The sequence below is a fragment of the Arachis hypogaea genome, chromosome 15 (assembly GCF_003086295.3).
Source record: "Arachis hypogaea cultivar Tifrunner chromosome 15, arahy.Tifrunner.gnm2.J5K5, whole genome shotgun sequence".
NCBI lineage: Eukaryota > Viridiplantae > Streptophyta > Magnoliopsida > Fabales > Fabaceae > Arachis > Arachis hypogaea.
The window spans coordinates 3,342,738-3,362,325 of record NC_092050.1 but is presented as its reverse complement, the minus strand read 5'-3'; the positions used below and the strand labels follow the sequence as shown (position 1 = coordinate 3,362,325).

The 19,588-nt window shown below is 35.3% G+C and overlaps 2 protein-coding genes and 1 non-coding gene across 3 annotated transcripts; 1 reads left to right on the top strand and 2 right to left on the bottom strand.

Annotated features, from left to right (window-relative positions):
- Positions 1–3,842: 3,842 nt before the first annotated feature.
- On the top strand, positions 3,843–9,475 carry LOC112747624 (3-hydroxy-3-methylglutaryl-coenzyme A reductase 1-like). The gene is made up of 4 exons (XM_025795741.3): positions 3,843–5,159; positions 5,465–5,646; positions 5,762–6,108; positions 8,359–9,475. Exons 1-4 carry the CDS (start codon positions 4,174–4,176, stop codon positions 8,599–8,601), a joined length of 1,758 nt encoding a protein of 585 aa, XP_025651526.1. The 5' UTR covers positions 3,843–4,173; the 3' UTR covers positions 8,602–9,475.
- Positions 9,476–10,541: 1,066 nt separating this feature from the next.
- Positions 10,542–10,613, bottom strand: TRNAK-UUU (transfer RNA lysine (anticodon UUU)). Its single transcript has one exon. It is a non-coding gene; the product is annotated as a tRNA-Lys (tRNA).
- A 1,205-nt stretch (positions 10,614–11,818) lies between these two features.
- On the bottom strand, positions 11,819–15,543 carry LOC112747623 (thioredoxin reductase NTRB-like). Its single transcript, XM_025795738.3, has 2 exons — positions 14,311–15,543; positions 11,819–12,209 (listed from the first exon to the last, which is right to left on the bottom strand). Exons 1-2 carry the CDS (start codon positions 15,350–15,352, stop codon positions 12,139–12,141), a joined length of 1,113 nt encoding a protein of 370 aa, XP_025651523.1. The 5' UTR covers positions 15,353–15,543; the 3' UTR covers positions 11,819–12,138.
- Positions 15,544–19,588: the final 4,045 nt, after the last annotated feature.

The window sequence follows — 19,588 nt, the reverse complement described above, 5'->3', positions numbered from 1 at the left end:
CCAACTGTGGTGTAATGCTGGGTTATGGAACTATGGGGAGTTTTACATTGGTGTGACGGCGTTCAGGTGAAAAGAAGTAATCGGACGGTCCGATTTATTGCAGCTGAAAAGGGACACAAATCGGACCGTCCGATTTGTGGTTCATGGAGGGCAATGCATGGAAATCGGACCCACCGATTTTATGCTTAACTTCAGATTTTTCTTTTGCACAAGGAAATCGGACTCAGCGATTTCTTGGCAAGATGGAAAAAAAATTTGGGAGCCATGAAATCGGACCAGCGATTTCTGGGTGCCACACTCCCGTCAAGCATCCTGCATTCCCATAGTGCGGTTATACACCACCACTAACCCAATATCAAAAATAAAAAAGTGTAAATTTGAGCAATATACCATCTTTCATATAAACATTTTTCAACGCATGATAAGAATAATATTCATGACATGCATCAAAATAATTTAAAATGTAATCAATAACAAATATCACTTTTGTTGTTATAAAATAATTTAAAATATTTAAAAATATTTTCTAAAATTATCAATCATCAATTTTTTGGCTTTAAAAAAAAATTTGCCCCCATTAATAGATGTCTAACTCTACCTCTGATCATTGGCGTAGATTTTTATTTTACTGACAGTTTGTTCGAAGTAAAAAAATTAGTAGCATAAAATTAGTCGCTAAAATAAATTTTATTTTGAGGTTCGCCAAACGTTGACACTATATTGGCATTGATGGACACGTAACATAAATTAACAATGCTTTAGGTAAATATTGAGGAGAATATTCTCGTAAAGACCCATAAAATATTTTTTTGTAAAAATATTTATGTATTACATTATTATTGAGCGTATTAATGAATTAGTTATTTTTTACTTTTTTAAAAAATTAAAATAAAATTAATTTTTTAATAATAATAACAATAAATTTAATTGTTATCAGATCTACTATATAACCAACTGAATCATTTTTTTTAAATTATAAATATATTTGTTTTTTTATCAAAAATGTAAACATGGTTCGATTTAAATTGTGTAAATCAATCAGATCAAATCGCGTCTAATAATTATAATGCGGACAATTAGATTTATTATTATTGCTATAATAAATTCATTTTGTTCTGGTTTATTAAAAATAAATTATTAACCGGTTTAATAAAAATATCCAATAATATGATGACACATATAAACGTCTTTAAAAAAAATATATTTTAAGTGTTTTTATGTCTCCAAATATTAAACAATTAAAATTAATTTTTAATTATGGAGATAAATTATCGATGTTAAGGCTGTCGGTACATTAATCTTCAACAAATATTAACAAATTTACTAATCAAACTCTTGAAAATCTTTTTACAAAACTCTCCAATTAAATCTCAATGCAACTAATTAAATCCTCATCAATTTTTTAATAAACCAAAAAATAACCCTTAAAACACTCAGAAATCAAACTTGATTTTACCATCAAACCGAGGAACCTATAAATATATATCAAAGGTTGCTACAAAAATAGGTGTTTGATTTGCGTCGTAGGACTAAATAAGAGTTGGTAATAGCTAAAATTAAGAAAGTTATATTAGTAAAACAAAAACGAGCACACACCTATTTCTTTACACTGAAAAATAATAAAAATTTTAAAATCATATATTAATGCTAGTGTTATATATTTGTTTGTGAGTAGAGTCAATGATAATTGATACTTTTATATTAAAATTTAGATTAGAATATATTTTTTATTTTTAAAATTTGGTAAAAGTTTAAAAAGTATTTTAAAATTTTATTTTGTTTTAATTTTATTCTAAAATTTTTTTATTTGTATCAAATATACTCTTGGCCACTAATTTTTCAAAAAATTTAGGACTAATTTAACAATAATTTCATAAGAACAACTTTCAATACAAACAAATCAAAATAATTTTTATGTATTTTTGTTGGATTGGTCTTAAAATTTTTAAAAATTTAGTTATTAAAAATATATTTGATGAAATTAAAATTTTTTGAGATAAAATTAAAATAAAATAAAATTTAATAATATTTTAAATTTTTTTATTAAATTTCAAAGACAAAACAAATATACTTTACTCTAAAATTTAATTAGAATAAAAAAAGTAAATATTGTCATTTATTAATTAATAATATCATATATATATATATATTATTTTCAATTTCTTAATAAAAAAATTATCATTATGAAAAATAAAATAATAAAAATAGAGAACAATTTAAAAAATTATACAAATAGTATTAATATTAAACTTAAAAATAACAATATACCATTTTTTAAATAAGATGATAAAAAAAAAAAGAGGTGAGAAGAAGTGAGTGCACGCCGTACGCGTGGGGAAAATACAGACCCCGGCAACGCCAACTGACCAGACAAATAAACATTACTAACATTAACTCTAACTTTTACACACAGATATTAAAAAGATTCATATTTAAAAAAAATTATAAAATAAATATAAAAAGATTTAACTAAGGTGTGTTTTAAGGACATATTTTACAATTATAATAATAATTTTTTTTAACGTTTTTAAGATATTCAATATATTGAAAACTTAAAAAATGTTATTTTTATAATAATTTTTATAATTTTTTTTAAAAATATATTTAAGATATGTTATTAAGACACAAATTAGCAAAATTTATATTAAAATATTGATTCTCTATTATTTTTTATTTTAGATATATGCTATAAAAATTGATTCTTCTTTTATATCATTTATTATTATAAAATAAGAATTTAATTTTAATATATGTAAAATAGTTTTATACTTATATTTAATCACATAATGACACATAAAAAAAATAAGTTTAATTATTTTGTCAATTTTTATCATTTTATCGAATTTTTAATTAGGTCCTTATATTTTTTTTAATTGAATTTTTATATCATATCAAATTTTGTAATTAAGTCTCTACTGTAACAAAATCATTAAAATGAATAGAATATTTCATTAAAAAAATGAATATGCTTTACACTTGATTGAATATTTCATTTTATTTAATAGAATATTTCGTTAATTTTAATATTTTTATCACAATAGAGACTTAGTTATAAGATATAAAAATCCAATTGAAAAAAAAAACATAAAAATCTAATAAAAAATTTAGTTAAATTATAGAGACTATAATTAAACCTAAAGATTAACTACTATTTTTATTGATAACATATATGGTCATTCAAGAAGACAAATATAATTATATAATTATATAAAGAGTAAAATATCGTTTTTATCTTCAACGTTTGGGATAAGTTTTCAAGTTGTCCTTAACGTTTCAATTGTCCTATTTAAGTCCATAACATTTCAAAATTGATTCAATGTTGTCCTGCCATTAGGGATCCGTTAACATAATTTACGGCGGGACAAAGGTCCTTAAATAGGACGAAAACGTTGGGGACAAAAATGATACATTGAAATAAACTTGCGAATTTCTTTTATATATCATTTTTGTCCCCAACGTTTTCGTCATATTTAAGTCCCTAACGTTTCAAAATAGTCTTAATTTTGTCCCGCCGTCAATTCTATTAACGTATCCCTAACGGCAAGACAACATTGAGTCAATTTTGAAACGTTGGGGACTTAGGACGATTGAAACGTTAGAGATAATTTTGGGACTTACCCAAACGTTAGAGACAAAAATAATACTTTATTTTATACTGTCAGTATATCAAAATTAATCTCTATAAAATAATAAAAGAAGAAAGAGAAAGAAAGATAATTATCAAACAATTTAAAACAAAATATTAATTTATTAAAAATTATTCTAAAATATTTATTATTTATTTTTAAATTTTCACTATAATATTTCTAAATTTAATACCTACATATATAAATACATGTTTCATTAAATGATTTTAAATGCATATTTTTTTATAAATAACAAATGTGATTACTAATTTTTTTTGTCTAGTTTAAGTAAATAATAGAATCCCTCACATTGATTAACATTAATCTCTCTCTCTTTCTCTGAATCTCTCTCTCCCCGTTTGTCCCGCGCGCCAATCTCTGTTGTGTTGTGTTCCCACTCGCCATTTTTTTACAATCTCTCCTTCTTTCTATAAAACCTTCTAAACCTCCTCATTCCATTCTCATTTTTCTCTCTCAAATTTTTTCTCTTCTCATTTTCATTCTCTCTCTCAATACCAAAAAAAGAAAAAAGAAAAAAAATAATAAAATGGACGTTCGCCGGCGACACCACTCTTCGGCCCCCGCCGGCGAACCTTTGAAAAAGAAGAACACCCCGCCACCTCCCCCAGCACCTCAGCTGGTGTCCACGGTGGTTCCTCTGTACGTAACAAACGGCGTCTTCTTCGGGGTGTTCTTCTCGGTGGCATACTTCCTCCTCCACCGGTGGCGCGAGAAGATCCGAAACTCGACCCCTCTCCACGTGGTCACGCTCTCGGAGATGGCAGCGTTCCTCTCCTTAATCGCTTCCCTCATCTACCTCCTTGGATTCTTCGGCATTGGCCTTGTCCAACCCATTATTGCAGCTTCCTCACGACCTTCCTCCGATGACGAAGCAGAAGAAGAAGAAATCATTAAAGACGACGCAAGAAACCCCGGTCCCTGCCCCGCCGGAATAATCGACTGCTCCGCCGTCGCCGCTATTTCTCCTGCTCCGCCATCGCAGAAACCTCAGCTTCCACTTCACGTTCCACCTCAGATTCCTCCTCTCTCTTCCGACGACGAGGAGCTCGTACAGCAGGTGGTGTCCGGCGAGGTTCCGTCGTACTCTCTGGAGTCCAGACTCGGTGACTGCCGGCGTGCGGCGGTGATACGGCGCGCGGCGGTGGAGAGAGTCACCGGAAGGTCCCTGGAGGGTCTTCCGGTGGAAGGTTTCGATTATGATTCGATCTTGGGACAGTGCTGCGAGATGCCGATAGGGTTTGTTCAGATTCCGGTGGGTGTTGCGGGTCCATTGTTGCTCGATGGGGTTGAGCACACGGTGCCAATGGCCACCACCGAGGGCTGTTTGGTTGCAAGCACAAACAGGGGTTGCAAGGCCATATCTGTCTCCGGCGGCGCCTCCTCCGTCGTCCTCCGTGATGGCATGACCAGGGCTCCCGTCGTCAGGTTCGCCACCGCCGTCAGAGCCGCACAACTCAAGTCCTACCTTGAAGACCCAATCAACTTCGATTCCCTCGCTGTCGTTTTCAACAAGTAATTTTCATTTTCCATAATTTTAGTTCTTTTTTTTCACTCACACCTTCAACACAAGTTTTGATTTTTTGTAATGTTATTGGTTCTTTGCTCTTTTGGGTAAGTGAATATCGTGACAAGTTTGAATTTTTTCTTGGCTTTCTTTTGTGACGTGTGTTGGTGGAATTTGTCCCCTGTTTTTTCGAGTTTTACTAGGAGCTGATTAAGGCTGGCATGTTTTTCATGTCTTCATTTTTTTTGGTTGATTAATTGGAATTGTTGTTGTTTGTTTCTGCATACTCGCTTAACGTATAACACACGTGCAGGTCAAGCAGGTTTGCAAGGTTACAGAAGATCAAGCCTGCCCTTGCAGGGAAGAATTTGTACATTAGATTCAGTTGCAGCACCGGTGACGCCATGGGCATGAACATGGTCTCCAAAGGTGTCCAAAATGTTCTTGATTTTCTCCAAACTGATTTCTCAGACATGGAAGTCATTGGAATTTCAGGTGAATTTTTATATTTAGATAATTTCATATATTTGACTAAACTGCTTATCGTAATAAAGCGTTAATATTTTAGTTATAACTAAAAAGAGTTTCGGTATATTTGTGTGTTGGTTAGGAAATTATTGTTCGGACAAAAAAGCTGCCGGAGTTAACTGGATCGAAGGGAGGGGTAAATCAGTGGTGTGTGAGGCGATAATCAAGGAGGAGGTGGTGAAGAAAGTGCTCAAGACAAACGTAGAGTCTTTGGTTGAGCTGAACATGCTGAAGAACCTCACCGGATCCGCGGTGGCCGGTGCTCTCGGCGGATTCAATGCTCATGCGAGCAATATTGTATCCGCCGTGTACTTGGCCACTGGGCAGGACCCTGCTCAGAATGTAGAGAGCTCTCATTGCATCACCATGATGGAGGCCGTCAACAATGGCAAGGACCTTCATATCTCTGTCACCATGCCTTCTATTGAGGTAACATTTTCATTATTGCTCTTACTCTCTTTGTTGGTTCTTAATTTAACTCCTTCTTATCTTGGATGTTGCTTCTAATTGTAGAAATATTTGTAGTATTCATTTAATAACGCCATATCTTGTAACCTATTTCAAATTGGTTAAGAGTTAAATCAAGATTTTTTTATCTTGAGTTTTTTCCCCCAAATCTTAGTTTATTAATCTAACTAATAAGTCTTTGGTATAATATAACGGTGAATTCTAATATGTCTATATTCCAGTGATTATACAAATATTGTTAAAACTAAAGTCTTATTTTTTTTTATATATTTTGGTAACAGTTTTTTTAGCAACACTTTTTCAAAAATATTACTTTCGGTATAACAATACTTTTTAAAATATCATATTCAGTGTTATATAATCATACTAAAATCACCACCCTAATATAATACCACATTACATGATATGGCATTTCTGTCTAGACAAATTAGTTATCTTTTTAATAATCTAAATCTACAAGTCAAAAGAAATATATGTCATCCATAAAGATCAAAGAATATGTAACACCTAACAAAACCTTACAGCATGTATATGGTAGATTCTTCATTCTTGATTTGGGTTGTGGTAGATGTGAGGGTGTGGGGACTGACCAAGTAAGTAGTAGAGTCTAGATATGTCGTTTTGTACAGTGTTTGGCAACGGCACGTGTTCAAGGTAACAGGAAAGTGGTTGGTCCACACTTGTCCCTCATAGACACATGATATCATCAAATAAGAGATTCTGTGCTTGCACTATTTATCTCATAAACTTTTACCTTGGTATAATTAATAGAAAAGATATAATTTTACTCTTATTTTTTTTAATACCATTTTATATATAATTTTTTTATTATATAAAAAGATTTATAAAAAAAAGTAATATTATCAAAATAGAAGTAGTAATATTCATTGTTTAAATAATATTTGAGACTAAGAATTCTAAAATAACAGTTTTATTGTCTCTCTGTGATCTCAAAATTATGGATTTAAGTTGTATTTTCCAAACTTTGCGATAATACGTCAGGTTTGAATTAAAAAGAAAGTTTACATTTTCAATAAATTGTGTTTGGAACTAAGTTTAACTAATTGTTTTTCTTATTTTTATGTCTTTCTTTCTTCTTCAACTGATTTTTATTGTACAAATACATTATTAGACCAATTTAGTTACACATGATTATGAAAATAACTTGGCCATGTGGTATTACCATAAAAAAAATTCTTAATATTATTATGTATTGTTATTTATTTTCTTTGATAATAAAACGTGTAAGAAACATACAAGACACTTCTTGATAGTTGGGTACAGACAATACTTCTCACTTTACAAAACATGTTTCTTCGTCACATGTACGCAGAACAAATTAGTGTCCCAGGCAGTCCTTTTCCTAAGGAATGAACTCAAACCAAACCGGTGTTTGGATTAATATAGTTTAGATTGGAGTGGAATACAGGTAAATAACTTAAAATAAAAACTTTGTTGTTCTGATCGATAATTTTGTAAAGGAGTGAAAAAAAGGGATTTGGAATATAAACAATAAAGTATAAACTAATTACTCTCTTTTGAACTCCATCTCATGTTATCATGTAGTTTCTTTCTATATGATGTGGTTGGATGTAGTTATTAAATTAAAATTTCTTAACCGAAACGGAGAAAGTTTATGTTTATGAAACTATGTACTTTATGATAAGACTATATCAACTAAAATCTTAATCAACCATAAGTGTAAATGACATAACACCAACTTTAAGTTCAGACCTATACTTATCAAATTAAGTGATTTTGGATGAGGCTAAATGAAGTCAAGCATACTAATAAATTAGCATATTAAATAAACTCCTTCTTAAATATCAACAAGTCTTTTGGCCTGTCCCAATTCTTAGTTACAACCACTATTTCAATTTCCAACTACCTAAATGTTGCTTCTCATATCAATTTTCTGATCTGTTGATGATGGAGATGTTAATGATATGATCTTTTCTCATGTAATTTAATTTCGTATATAATTATCTTTAGAGGACTGATTCATTATCCTCAATCATCTTTCTAATTATCTTCTTAATTTTTGTTGAATACATATTCTTTGTTTAGTTTTTTTATTCTTAAATACCAATTAAATCATAGTCATAATTTGAATGACTAGAATAAACGCTTACTTTATTTTTAACCTTTTTAAGATATTAAACATGTTTGAATTTTTTTATTATTTAAAAATTAAGAGAATAAATGGTGCAGGTGGGAACAGTTGGAGGGGGAACACAACTGTCATCTCAATCAGCATGCCTTAGCCTACTTGGAGTGAAGGGTGCATGCAAAGAGAGTCCAGGTGGAAACGCAAAACAATTGGCCACAATAGTAGCAGGTGCAGTTCTAGCAGGTGAGCTCTCTCTCATGTCTGCAATTGCAGCTGGTCAACTGGTCAAGAGTCACATGAAATACAACAGATCTAGCAGGGATGTTTCCAAGATGGTCTCATAAGCCTAACTAGCTCACTTCACCATGCCTTCTCAATTTAATCATAAAAAAATGGGAGTGTAACATTTAGTTAAATTAAAAAACTTGTATCATCAATCAATTAATAATGTAAAAAAAAAAAAAGATGAAGGTTTAATTTTGTCTGTGAAGTTGTAAGTGCTATTCAATTGTTGATACTATATTTTGTGATTTAATTTAGTCCTACTGTGATCTCAATAAGAGATTAGATTAAATCATGAAGTGTAGTATTAGAGATTAAATTAAAATTTTTCAAAGTTAAAAACTCAATTGAATTTGAATTATGCTTACAATATTCAAGATAAAATTTAAGCTCTATCCTTAAAAATATTAAGAAAAAGAAAGATATGCCAAACCAGTACATGTGTGAGTGAGGATCACAAATCACAGAGACAATTTTGTAAAAGTGGTGGGGGTGTGAGAATAACAAGTCCATGGTTGGCAATGGCATCTTTTGTAGAGTAATAAAAAAAACAAACAAAAAATGGGACCCCAGGGAGGCATGTGTGTGTGTTTTTGTTAGGAAGAAACAAACAGTGAAGACAGCCTGCAAATTAGAATTACTTATATATCTCAAGTCCATGTGAATGTGATGAGTGTCATGAACATTTTTCCTTTTCTAAAGTTTGTACATAAAAGACTTGAGAATCAAATTTAGTTTTATTCTTTTTTCTTTTTATCTTTTTTTAAATTATAATGATCTGTGTTGTGTGTCATTAGTGTCCGTCATCTAATGCTATTTATTAATGTTTGTCTCTTGTGCTTGTAATCTCCCCCCATTATGTTAGTTTGTAAATTTAGGGAGAAGATAAACATCCCAAGTGGCGGATGATTTAATAAATATATGACATTCAATTAAGTTATGCATGCTCCTTGATCATTTTTGCAAGTTAGCTTATTATCTGTTTAATTAATAAAGTAAGGTCTTAACTCTTAACTCCTAAGAAAATTTTACACTTTTTTACCTCTCCCCCCTCCCAAAAAAAAATCTAATAATGCCCTTTAAAATTCGTTTTTATTAATATTCAACTCATTTACTCGATTAAATAAATGTGGTGGTTCTAATTCTTAGTTGTGTACAAGTTTTTTTTGTTAAGTTGGAGAAGTCTCAAACTAGCATTTAGTCGTAATTACGATCCAATCCCTCTATTGGGCCGCCGAACAAAAGTTTGACCCGTTGACTACTTTTTAGTTTTAGGAGAATGTTACAATATCTTAAATTAATTTAAATAATTAAATTTCAATATGATTTGATATATTGTGGCTATTCTGAGAGCATGGTAGAGAATTAGAGATCTAGAGGTCAGAATTGGCACATGTATCAACATCATATCACGTGAAGGTTTTATCAATTATGATTTGCCTTTTTGGCATAAAAAGTATGTTTCTTGAACAGAACCATGATTAGGAATTAGGGAAAATGAAGTAAGAAACGTAACAATCATGGTTTGATCTACCATTGTTTTGTTTGTTTCATTGATTACAAGTTTGAGATCAGTATAAGAATTGTGATGTAGTAATGTTTGTCGTAAGAGCTTGAGTCTCCAACTTTAGATTTTGTTTTTATAAAAATTCTAATATTATGTTTATAAATTAATTTTTTTAAAGACTAAATTGTTAAACATAAACGCATAAATAATTCTATTTCTAATAGTATTATTTTTCACAATTTTTATCGGTGATGGCCAATCTTGATAGTGTCCAAATATAAGGAAAATAATTGATATTTAATTTCAAAGTAATACATGATCAAATAAAATTAAGAAATTGAAATTTATTAATCAAGAAAAAGTGGTGACACAATACAATTAAGGTCACGTCATAGCTAATGACTCTAATGACTCTATTAGTTTGAAATGCCGGAGAAAAATAGCTAGACTCTAATGACTCTATTAGTTTGAAATGCCGGAGAAAAATATGAAAAACGCCGTCTGTGGGGATCGAACCCACGACCACGTGGTTAAAAGCCACGCGCTCTACCGCTGAGCTAAGACGGCTTGATGGTTATTATGGGCAATCTATTTATAATTAGTAAATTTTGTGCTTGGTTCATTGGTTCGCAATGTAGACAATTCATGTAGAAATACTAAAAAAAAAAGTCCTAGGAAGCGTAACACCTTTGAATTCTCACTTTTCTCATCCACATGTATTGTAATGAAATGGTTGTAAAATAAAATAAGATAATGGTTGAATTAGTACATTGTATGGGAAATGTAATAATGTAGACAATAAATTAAATTTTTAAATACTGTTGTGCTCCCAAAGTGAACCTACTTTAATAAATGTTGCACTCTCATTTAATTGAAGTACTAGGGTGCTTATCTGCATAAATTGAGGATACAAACCATGTACTTGCGATGATAAAAAATCAATGTTCCTTTTACTATGAATTCGTCTTCGGAGTGTGCATTGTTCTGTTTCTCTCTTTAGATGGTTCTGAAAGGCAGATTATTTTCGATTGCTACAATAATTTTGGTAACAACGAATATTCAGGTTTTGATGGTTAATAACAATCATTTTAACATGAAACCAAAAACAATTGACGCTTCATGTACACATATTTGTGCAATAAAAATACACCTTTCAGGCTTCACCTTCACGTAAAACCATTCTTTTCCAATAGCATCGACGTGTGAAGTTGCATTTTGAAAATTGGTGGCATTTTTTTTGAGTAACTGTAAAATAATAATGGCAGTTATAGCACATGTCATATAGTGATTTTGTGTAGTTATTGGTGAACAAGTTGAGCACGTGTGGTAAAAAGAGTGATAAAGATAAAATAGGAAAATAGAATGTGAGTAAAGGACATTAAAGTGCCTAAACCCTTTTATAGTAGTAGTAGAAGATTAATTCTATAGCTGCACATGAGCACATCAATTGCCAATAAAAATTAAGGTTCAAAGCTAGAGCATCAGAATAGCAGCATTTTCCTTGTAGCAGCACTAGGCACTAGCCAGGTATTGGCCGTTAGCAAGAAAACAGTACAAGGACCACCTAGGATAGTTTTCTACCAATATATATAATTTCGGAATTCCCGGAACAGGAAACATAACATAAACTCGCCCAAGTCAAAAAAGGGCCAGACACTTTTAGGTGGATGACATTATAATTCATAATTGATTGATAATTTGATGTATCCAGCTTGTAACATGATGGGAAACTCCTACGGATAATATAATAAATTCAAAACAGACCTAGCAAGTGTAGCCCACAATAATTTACTCAAATTTGACCTGATCGTTTCTGGCATGTTACTGGGTTAAATACTTCAATACAAGGTGCAACCTAATATCTCTGCATTATCACAATAACTAAACAGATAGAATACCACCCATAAATAACCCTGTATGTGAATGACCTTCATTGCTTTTTCGAAAACAATGCAAATCTATCTCTAATCAAATTGTGTATAATTGAATACCAACTTAAATATAAGAATCATAGCAGCATATATTATGAGCTTTCCTCATTTTCACCCACAAATTAAACCTTGCTTCTAATTAAGCCTCTTGCTTTAGCTAGTCAATCGCTCTTATCCTGTTGTGAACCAATCTCTTGCAGATAGTGTTCTGCATCCAAGGCTGCCATACACCCTGCACATGTATCATGACTTATTCATTATTATGAATGCATTTATTGCTAAAATTTCAAGTTCAGTGGTAAATAATAAACATCAAAGCCAAAGACAAGGCAGCACAATCAATTTCTCCTCCAAAGCTTAAATATCTTGGGTAGGCACAGCTTAACATATCATCTCTTTGGGCACACCATTTCATTTTGGTGCTTGGTGCATTTTTTAATGTGGACCAACAGCCTTTCACATGTTTTAATATTGAATCAAGGGCTTAGAGTAGGCAGTGCCAAACCAAGAATAACTCTTTACAACAAGGTCATACATCAGGTCCAAACAATGCATCCACACAACAAAACGAGGCAAATTGGCAATCTCTAATCCATACAACTTGAGCTCTTTAAATGAATGAGTATTATATGTGTGCCGGCACCAATGCTAATTGTCAACTCAATAACAGAATAAATAGTTCTAAATTGTCCACATCTACAGTTAAACTACGATATAGTGCACATGTAGACATTAATGACATTGCCAATGTTGAAACGGTATAACTGTCATCAAATGTGATGTAAACAGTAAGATTGTTTTCACATTTCACATAACAAATTAACAAGATTAAAGATAGTAGCTACAACCAAGACAAAAAAATGATAAACAAGAAAGCGGATAAAGTTTTAAGGACCTATAAAGCATGCAGAATGTAAAATGATAAATATAAGACAAGTTTAGACAACTATTGTTGCTTAAGTTTAGCATGCTTGTGATCTCAACAAAACTAAGAATTAACAGATGAAATTTACTGGCATCTATTATGCATGTATCAAGGTGTTCTCATTCAAATTTCATAAGCATGCTCATGCAATAACTGGTGCATGATTGACTTGTTATACACAAAATAAAAGGTTTGATAGAACATCATCTTGATCAAGTGAACTTTAGTTCAATTAAACCTTTTGTGCTAAGGTCAGACCTCTAAAATAGAAGAAACAGAAACAAATGAAACCAACACTATTATCAGATTATCATTATGAACAAGAAAAAAACAAAAAGAATACAAGCTACCACTAGTAAGCTACAGACTACAGTAAAACTAGACATTCATATCATTAAATGATTTATTAGATACTCCAAAACAGAGAATCTTGAAAACTATTCAAAATTCAGAATAACTACAAGAAGCAATTGAACATTCAGTTTCAAGTGAATGGCTAACCAAAGACAGAACAAGAGAGGTTGAATTTACTTAATGAGTTCTAATAGAACCAGTGGTTAATTGGAACATTTTTGTTAGTTTGCTACAATATTCTCATTTATTAAAAAACCTTGCAATCTTGGATACTATTCAACTAACAGGATTCCAATAGACATTTTCTTTCATGTGCTTGCAATGCTTCATTTCCAGTTTGCCAAACTCCGGAGGAATAAAACAACTACTAAGCATTTTCTCACTAGGTAGAGTCAACTACACAATTCAAACCAAAACATAGAGCCCTATAATAGATCACATATGTATTTAATCCATTATATATTTAAATCCCTTTAAATAATTTCTTCTAAGATTTCAATCAGTTTTCGGAGGCAACTATGCCTAACGACAAAAGGCAAGATCTAGTTGTTGTATACTAGAGATATGCACTACATACACTTCCAGGGACACATGAGACAAACCAAGGTTAAAACACTGCTAGGAACAAACATTTAAGCCCATCCGCTCTTCATTCCCTTTCTTAAGCATAAAAAATTGTTCCCAACTTTAAAACAAACTCAAATTTTATGTGTTATTTTCCTTTTCAAATTTCAGATGGCCTTGTGTATTGGGGTCGAAACCAGTGATCTTTTGAACTGAACATGTTGGAATGGACATTGTTAGCAATTGGTACAGGAACTGATGCAACATCCAAATGGTGCATTCCTGCTTCATTTCTACTAAAACTCAGTCAAATAAAGTAAAACACAAATGAAAACATAGGACCATGAACTCACGTTTGGTGCAGACACCTAAACTTACACACATGAACATAGGACACGATACCTCAGATGAACCGGTAGTCACTACCATCACAGAAACCAATTTAAAATAACCAAAACGAAGACACAGTGAACCAGTAAGAGAAAATTACCAGAGCCAGCAGCAGTAATAGCTTGCCTATACTTCTTGTCCTGAACATCGCCGGCAGCAAAAACACCCTCAACACTGGTTTTCGTCGTCCCGGGCTTCGTCACAATGTAGCCATCAGCATCAAGGTCAAGCTGTCCACCAAGAAACTTAGTCGCAGGCTCGTGCCCAATCGCAAAAAACAACCCATTCACGCTCAAATCAGAAACCTCCCCAGTCACCACGTTCTTCACCTTCAAACCCCCAAGCTTCTTGTTCCCTTCGTCACCGTAAGCCTTCTCCACCACCGAGTTCCAAAGCACCTTGATCTTCTTGTTGTTCAAGGCCTTGCTCTGCATAATCTTCGAAGCCCTAAACGTATCCCTACGGTGGATGATGTAAACCTCGGAACCGTACTTCGTGAGGAATGTCGCTTCCTCCATGGCGGAATCGCCGCCTCCGATAACGGCGAGCGGCTTGTTACGGAAGATCGGGGCGGCGCCATCGCACACAGCGCACGCGGAGATCCCGCGGTTCCAGAAACCGTTGGGGCCTTCACCGGAGCCCTCGAAGGGGAGGCGCTTGGCGACGGCGCCGGTGGCCACGATGACGGAATCGGCCACGACGGTTTTGGAATCAGTGAAAACGCTAAAAGGACGCTTCGAGAAATCTACCTTCGTGACGGTCTCCGTGAAGATCTCGGTGCCGAATCGCTCCGACTGCTTGCGGCAGCGTTCCATGAGCTCACCGCCGAGGATGCCGTCGGGGAAGCCGGGGAAGTTCTCGACATCGGTTGTCGTGGTTAGCTGGCCTCCGGGGGCGATGTCGTTGGCCATCCATCCTTCGAAGAGGATTGGCTTGAGCTCGGCGCGGGCAGCGTAGACGGCGGCAGTGTGGGCGGCAGGACCGCTTCCTATGATGCAGAGCTTGGTTTTGAGGGTGCTCATGGTGGAGGCAGAGTATGCTGCGGCGTTGGCAGTGGTGGTGGAGGCCCGGCGAAGAGCGGCGACGTGATTGCGGACCTTAGAAATGAGATTTTGGAGAGTGTAGTTAGGGCAAAATCTCATCACTTTAATCGCCACTCTCCTTCTCTTTCTTTGACTTTTTTTTATTTTATTTTCTCTCTCTCTTATTTTATTTACTCTCTAATTATTGGAGGCAAAATCATTTTTTTTATATTTTTTATTCACATTCATTGTGATTGTGGAAACTGGAACGTGAGATATTCATTTGAATAAGGCGCGAAATGGGTGTTTCCCTTTTGCTTCTGGGCGCCAAGTTAAGCAAATAACACTTAATTTATTTTTTCCATTATACACTTTCTTAATTTATAAACATAAAAATATACACTAATTCTCATTATGAATGATAGCTTTTATTATGCTACGTACATATCTAGTAATAATTTTTTATTTGATCACTATTTTTTAAATAACTATTAAATGGTATTCGATAGTTTTATAAGATTTACAAAAATAATCTTAAAGGATGGAAATAACATATAAGCTCCTAAATTATTTAAGAATATGACAAAAAATATCATATAAGTGAAAAATAACTTGTGCATTTAATTTAATTTGAGTTTTTATTGAAATATCTAGATAATTATTTAAAAAATGTATAAAAAAATCAAAACAAAATTCAAACTTTAAACTTCTTTTCATTTGTATAAAATCATTTTATAATTTTTTTCAAAAATTCTGTATCATTAAAACTAACATTAGTTTTATTTGACAATTATTTAATAATTTCTTGTTTTACCTGTTCAAACTTACTAAATGATTTCATAGTATTATTATTTTTTCTTAATTTTAACTATATATATATATATATATATATATATATATATATATATATATATATTTTCAGTATTAAAGTTTTATAACCTGTTCATACCCTGGTCCAATACAAAGGCCCAGATCCAACTAAAAGGCCTAATCCAAAGGATTAGAGCCCAGCTAAGTACCGGCCTTCACATAAGAAGTCGGTATAAACCACGACTTGGTCAGAAGAGGTCGGATGCGAGATTAGCTGGCAGATAAGCACTCATTCAAATGAGTAACCGCCCCTAAAATCTCTCTAACCGCCTCATAAAGCCATATCTCAACCTCCCCAAGATAATAGGGACGGTTACCACCCTAAAGATATGGCACTACACCAACGGTGGTTATTGGCTCGCCTCCATAAATACCCTGACACTCCTTCAGGTATCCCTAAGTCCAATACTCTCTAAGACCTGCTTACACTCTTGCTAACTTAGGCATCGGAGTGTCTTTGCAGGTACCACCCCCCATTCTCACGCGAGCACAAGTCGGACGGAGCCTCCCGAGTCGCGGACCTACCCGGAGTCCTCCTCCATCACACACTTGGGCCGCCTAACGCCATCCGCGTTATTAATCTCCGGTTACCCACCGTAACATTGGCGCCGTTGCCGGGGACCCGAGAGATCACTCAAACGATGGCGGATAGATCCCACGAAGAAGGCCATGTGGATACAGATTCTGAACAAGAGAATCTAGACATGGGCAATGGCAATGAAGACGATGATCAACACAGAGAGGGCACCTCTGGAGTAAAGAATCCGAAGGTAAATTCCTCAGATGGGCGTGAATCAGAAAAAGGCGCACCGCCTCACATAACTGAACTGATGGGATTGGTTCATAGCCGCCTGGAGCAATTGGAACAAGAGCGGGAGAGGCAAAAGGAAACCGAAAGGTACCTCAAAGAGGAGATGGAACGGCGAAAAGAGTTGGAAAGAAAACTCTTGCAGCTAGAATCCTCCCTCAAGAACTCCCGCGATGAAGGGGAAGATCGACTCCCGGGCGGAGAAGATCCCTTCAGCGAGGACATAATGAGGGCAAAAGTTCCAGGGAACTTCAAAAGCCCTGATATGGACCTCTATGATGGAACTACAGATCCCAAGCACCATCTCAGCAACTTTAAAAGTCGGATGTATCTAGCCGATGCCTCCGACGCTACGAGATGCAAGGCTTTCCCGACCACTTTATCAAAAGCAGCAATGAAGTGGTTCGATAGCCTCCCCCCAAGATCCATCACTAGTTTTGAAGACCTCTCAAGGAAATTCTTGATGAGGTTCTCCATCCAAAAAGACAAGGTTAAACATGCCCCGAGCCTCCTGGGAATAAAACAGGAGGTCGGAGAGTCTTTACGAGCCTATATGGAAAGGTTCAATAAGGCATGTTTAGAGATCCAAGACCTGCCCACAGAGGCAGTAATAATGGGGTTAGTCAATGGACTTAGAGAAGGCCCCTTCTCACAGTCCATATCTAAAAGACATCCCGTTTCTCTAAGTGATGTACAAGAAAGGGCCGAGAAGTACATCAATATGGAAGAGAATGCAAGACTAAGAGACTTGAGTTCACGACCTGGACCTACTTCCTCCTCTAGGGAAAGAGAGAGGGAAGTCAGGAAAAAGGAAGAACCCGGTCTCGAAAGGCCCAGAAAATATCACTCTTATACTCCTCTAAAGACTTCCATAGTGGATGTATACAGAGAAATTTGCAACACTGAAAGGCTGCCACCCCCAAGACCTATTAAAAATAAAAAAGGGGGAAGTCGCGGCGAATATTGCGAGTACCATAAAATATATGGTCACTCCACCAACGACTGTTACGACCTCAAAAATGTGATAGAAAAACTGGCTAGAGAAGGTCGGCTTGACAGATATCTCATGGAGAGGTCGGACACCCATGGAAAAAGAAAGCGAGACGATATGGACAGAAGAGACCCACCGCCACAGACTCCTGAGAGACATATCCATATGATCTCAGGAGGATTTGCGGGGGGGGGGGGAATCACTAAATCTTCTCGCAAAAGACATCTCAAAAGAGTCTACCAGGTCGGGGATGAGACACCCGACCTCCCCACTATATCATTCACAAAAGAAGATGGACAAGGGGTAATTCCCGGGCATGATGATCCCGTGGTGATAACCATGATCCTAGCCAACGCCCATCTCCACAGAACCCTAGTAGATCAAGGAAGCTCGGCGGACATCCTTTTCAAGCCCGCCTTCGACAAGCTAGGGTTAGATGAAAAAAAGTTGAGAGCTTACCCCGACACCCTATATGGGTTAGGGGATACGCCAATAAAACCACTGGGATTTTTGCCCCTTCACACAACTTTCGGAAAGGGGGAGAAATCAAGGACTCTGAGCATAGACTTCATAGTCATCGATGAAGGGTCAGCTTACAATGCCTTAATTGGCAGAACTACCCTTAATCGACTCGGAGCAGTGGTATCCACTCCTCACCTCTGCATGAAATTCCCGACTCCAGGAGGAATAGCAACGGTGAGGGGAGATCAAAAATTGGCAAGGAAGTGCTACAACGAAAGCCTGAATCTGAGAGGGAAGGGCAAAGAAGTCCACACCATAGAATTAGGTGGTGCAAGGACCAGAGAAGAGCTACGACCCCAACCGGGAGGAAAAACCGAGGAGATATAAATCGGTAAGGAGGAAGGAAAAAACACTTACATAGGAGCCAATCTAGGGGAAACCCTGAAACAAAGGTTGGGTGAACTCCTAAGAGCTAATTCCGACCTCTTCGCCTGGAAGGCCTCCGACATGCCCGGGATTGATCCCGAGCTCATGTCCCATAGGCTCTCGGTTTACTCAGGATCCCGACCTGTACAGCAAAGGAGACGCAAGCTCGGCCCAGAGAGGGCCTCCATAGTGGAAGAGCAAGTACAGGCGCTCCTGGAAGCCGGCTTTATCAGAGAAGTCAAATACCCGACATGGCTAGCCAATGTAGTGCTAGTCAAAAAACAAAATGGTAAATGGAGAATGTGCGTCGACTATACCGACCTGAATAAGGCATGTCCTAAGGACCCTTATCCCCTACCAAGTATTGATACCCTGGTGGACTCCAGCTCAGGGTACCAATACCTATCATTCATGGACGCCTACTCGGGATACAACCAAATCCCGATGCACGAACCCGACCAGGAGAAGACATCGTTCATCACACCGAAAGCCAACTATTGCTACGTGGTCATGCCATTCGGATTGAAGAATGCAGGAGCCACGTACCAGAGGCTGATGAACAAAGTGTTTTTCCCCCATCTAGGGAGCCTAATGGAGGTATACGTCGACGACATGTTAGTAAAAACCAAGCAAGAAGTCGACCTCTTAACCGACCTCTCACAAGTCTTCGACACTATAAGGTTGCATGGGATGAGACTAAATCCCGCAAAATGTGCCTTCGCAGTAGAAGCAGGAAAATTTCTAGGGTTCATGCTAACACAAAGAGGGATTGAAGCCAATCCCGACAAATGCAGAGCCA

What these genes read in the sequence shown, in the direction of transcription:
- LOC112747624 (XM_025795741.3), top strand. Translation starts at nt 4,174, where the DNA reads ATGGACGTTCGCCGGCGACACCACTCTTCGGCCCCCGCCGGCGAACCT. An exon ending in CTCGCTGTCGTTTTCAACAA is followed by an intron (nt 5,160 to 5,464) that starts GTAATTTTCATT and finishes ACACACGTGCAG; the next exon opens with GTCAAGCAGGTTTGCAAGGT. An exon ending in TCACCATGCCTTCTATTGAG is followed by an intron (nt 6,109 to 8,358) that starts GTAACATTTTCA and finishes TAAATGGTGCAG; the next exon opens with GTGGGAACAGTTGGAGGGGG.
- LOC112747623 (XM_025795738.3), bottom strand. Translation starts at nt 15,352, where the DNA reads ATGAGATTTTGCCCTAACTACACTCTCCAAAATCTCATTTCTAAGGTC. An exon ending in TATTACTGCTGCTGGCTCTG is followed by an intron (nt 12,210 to 14,310) that starts GTAATTTTCTCT and finishes ATACATGTGCAG; the next exon opens with GGTGTATGGCAGCCTTGGAT.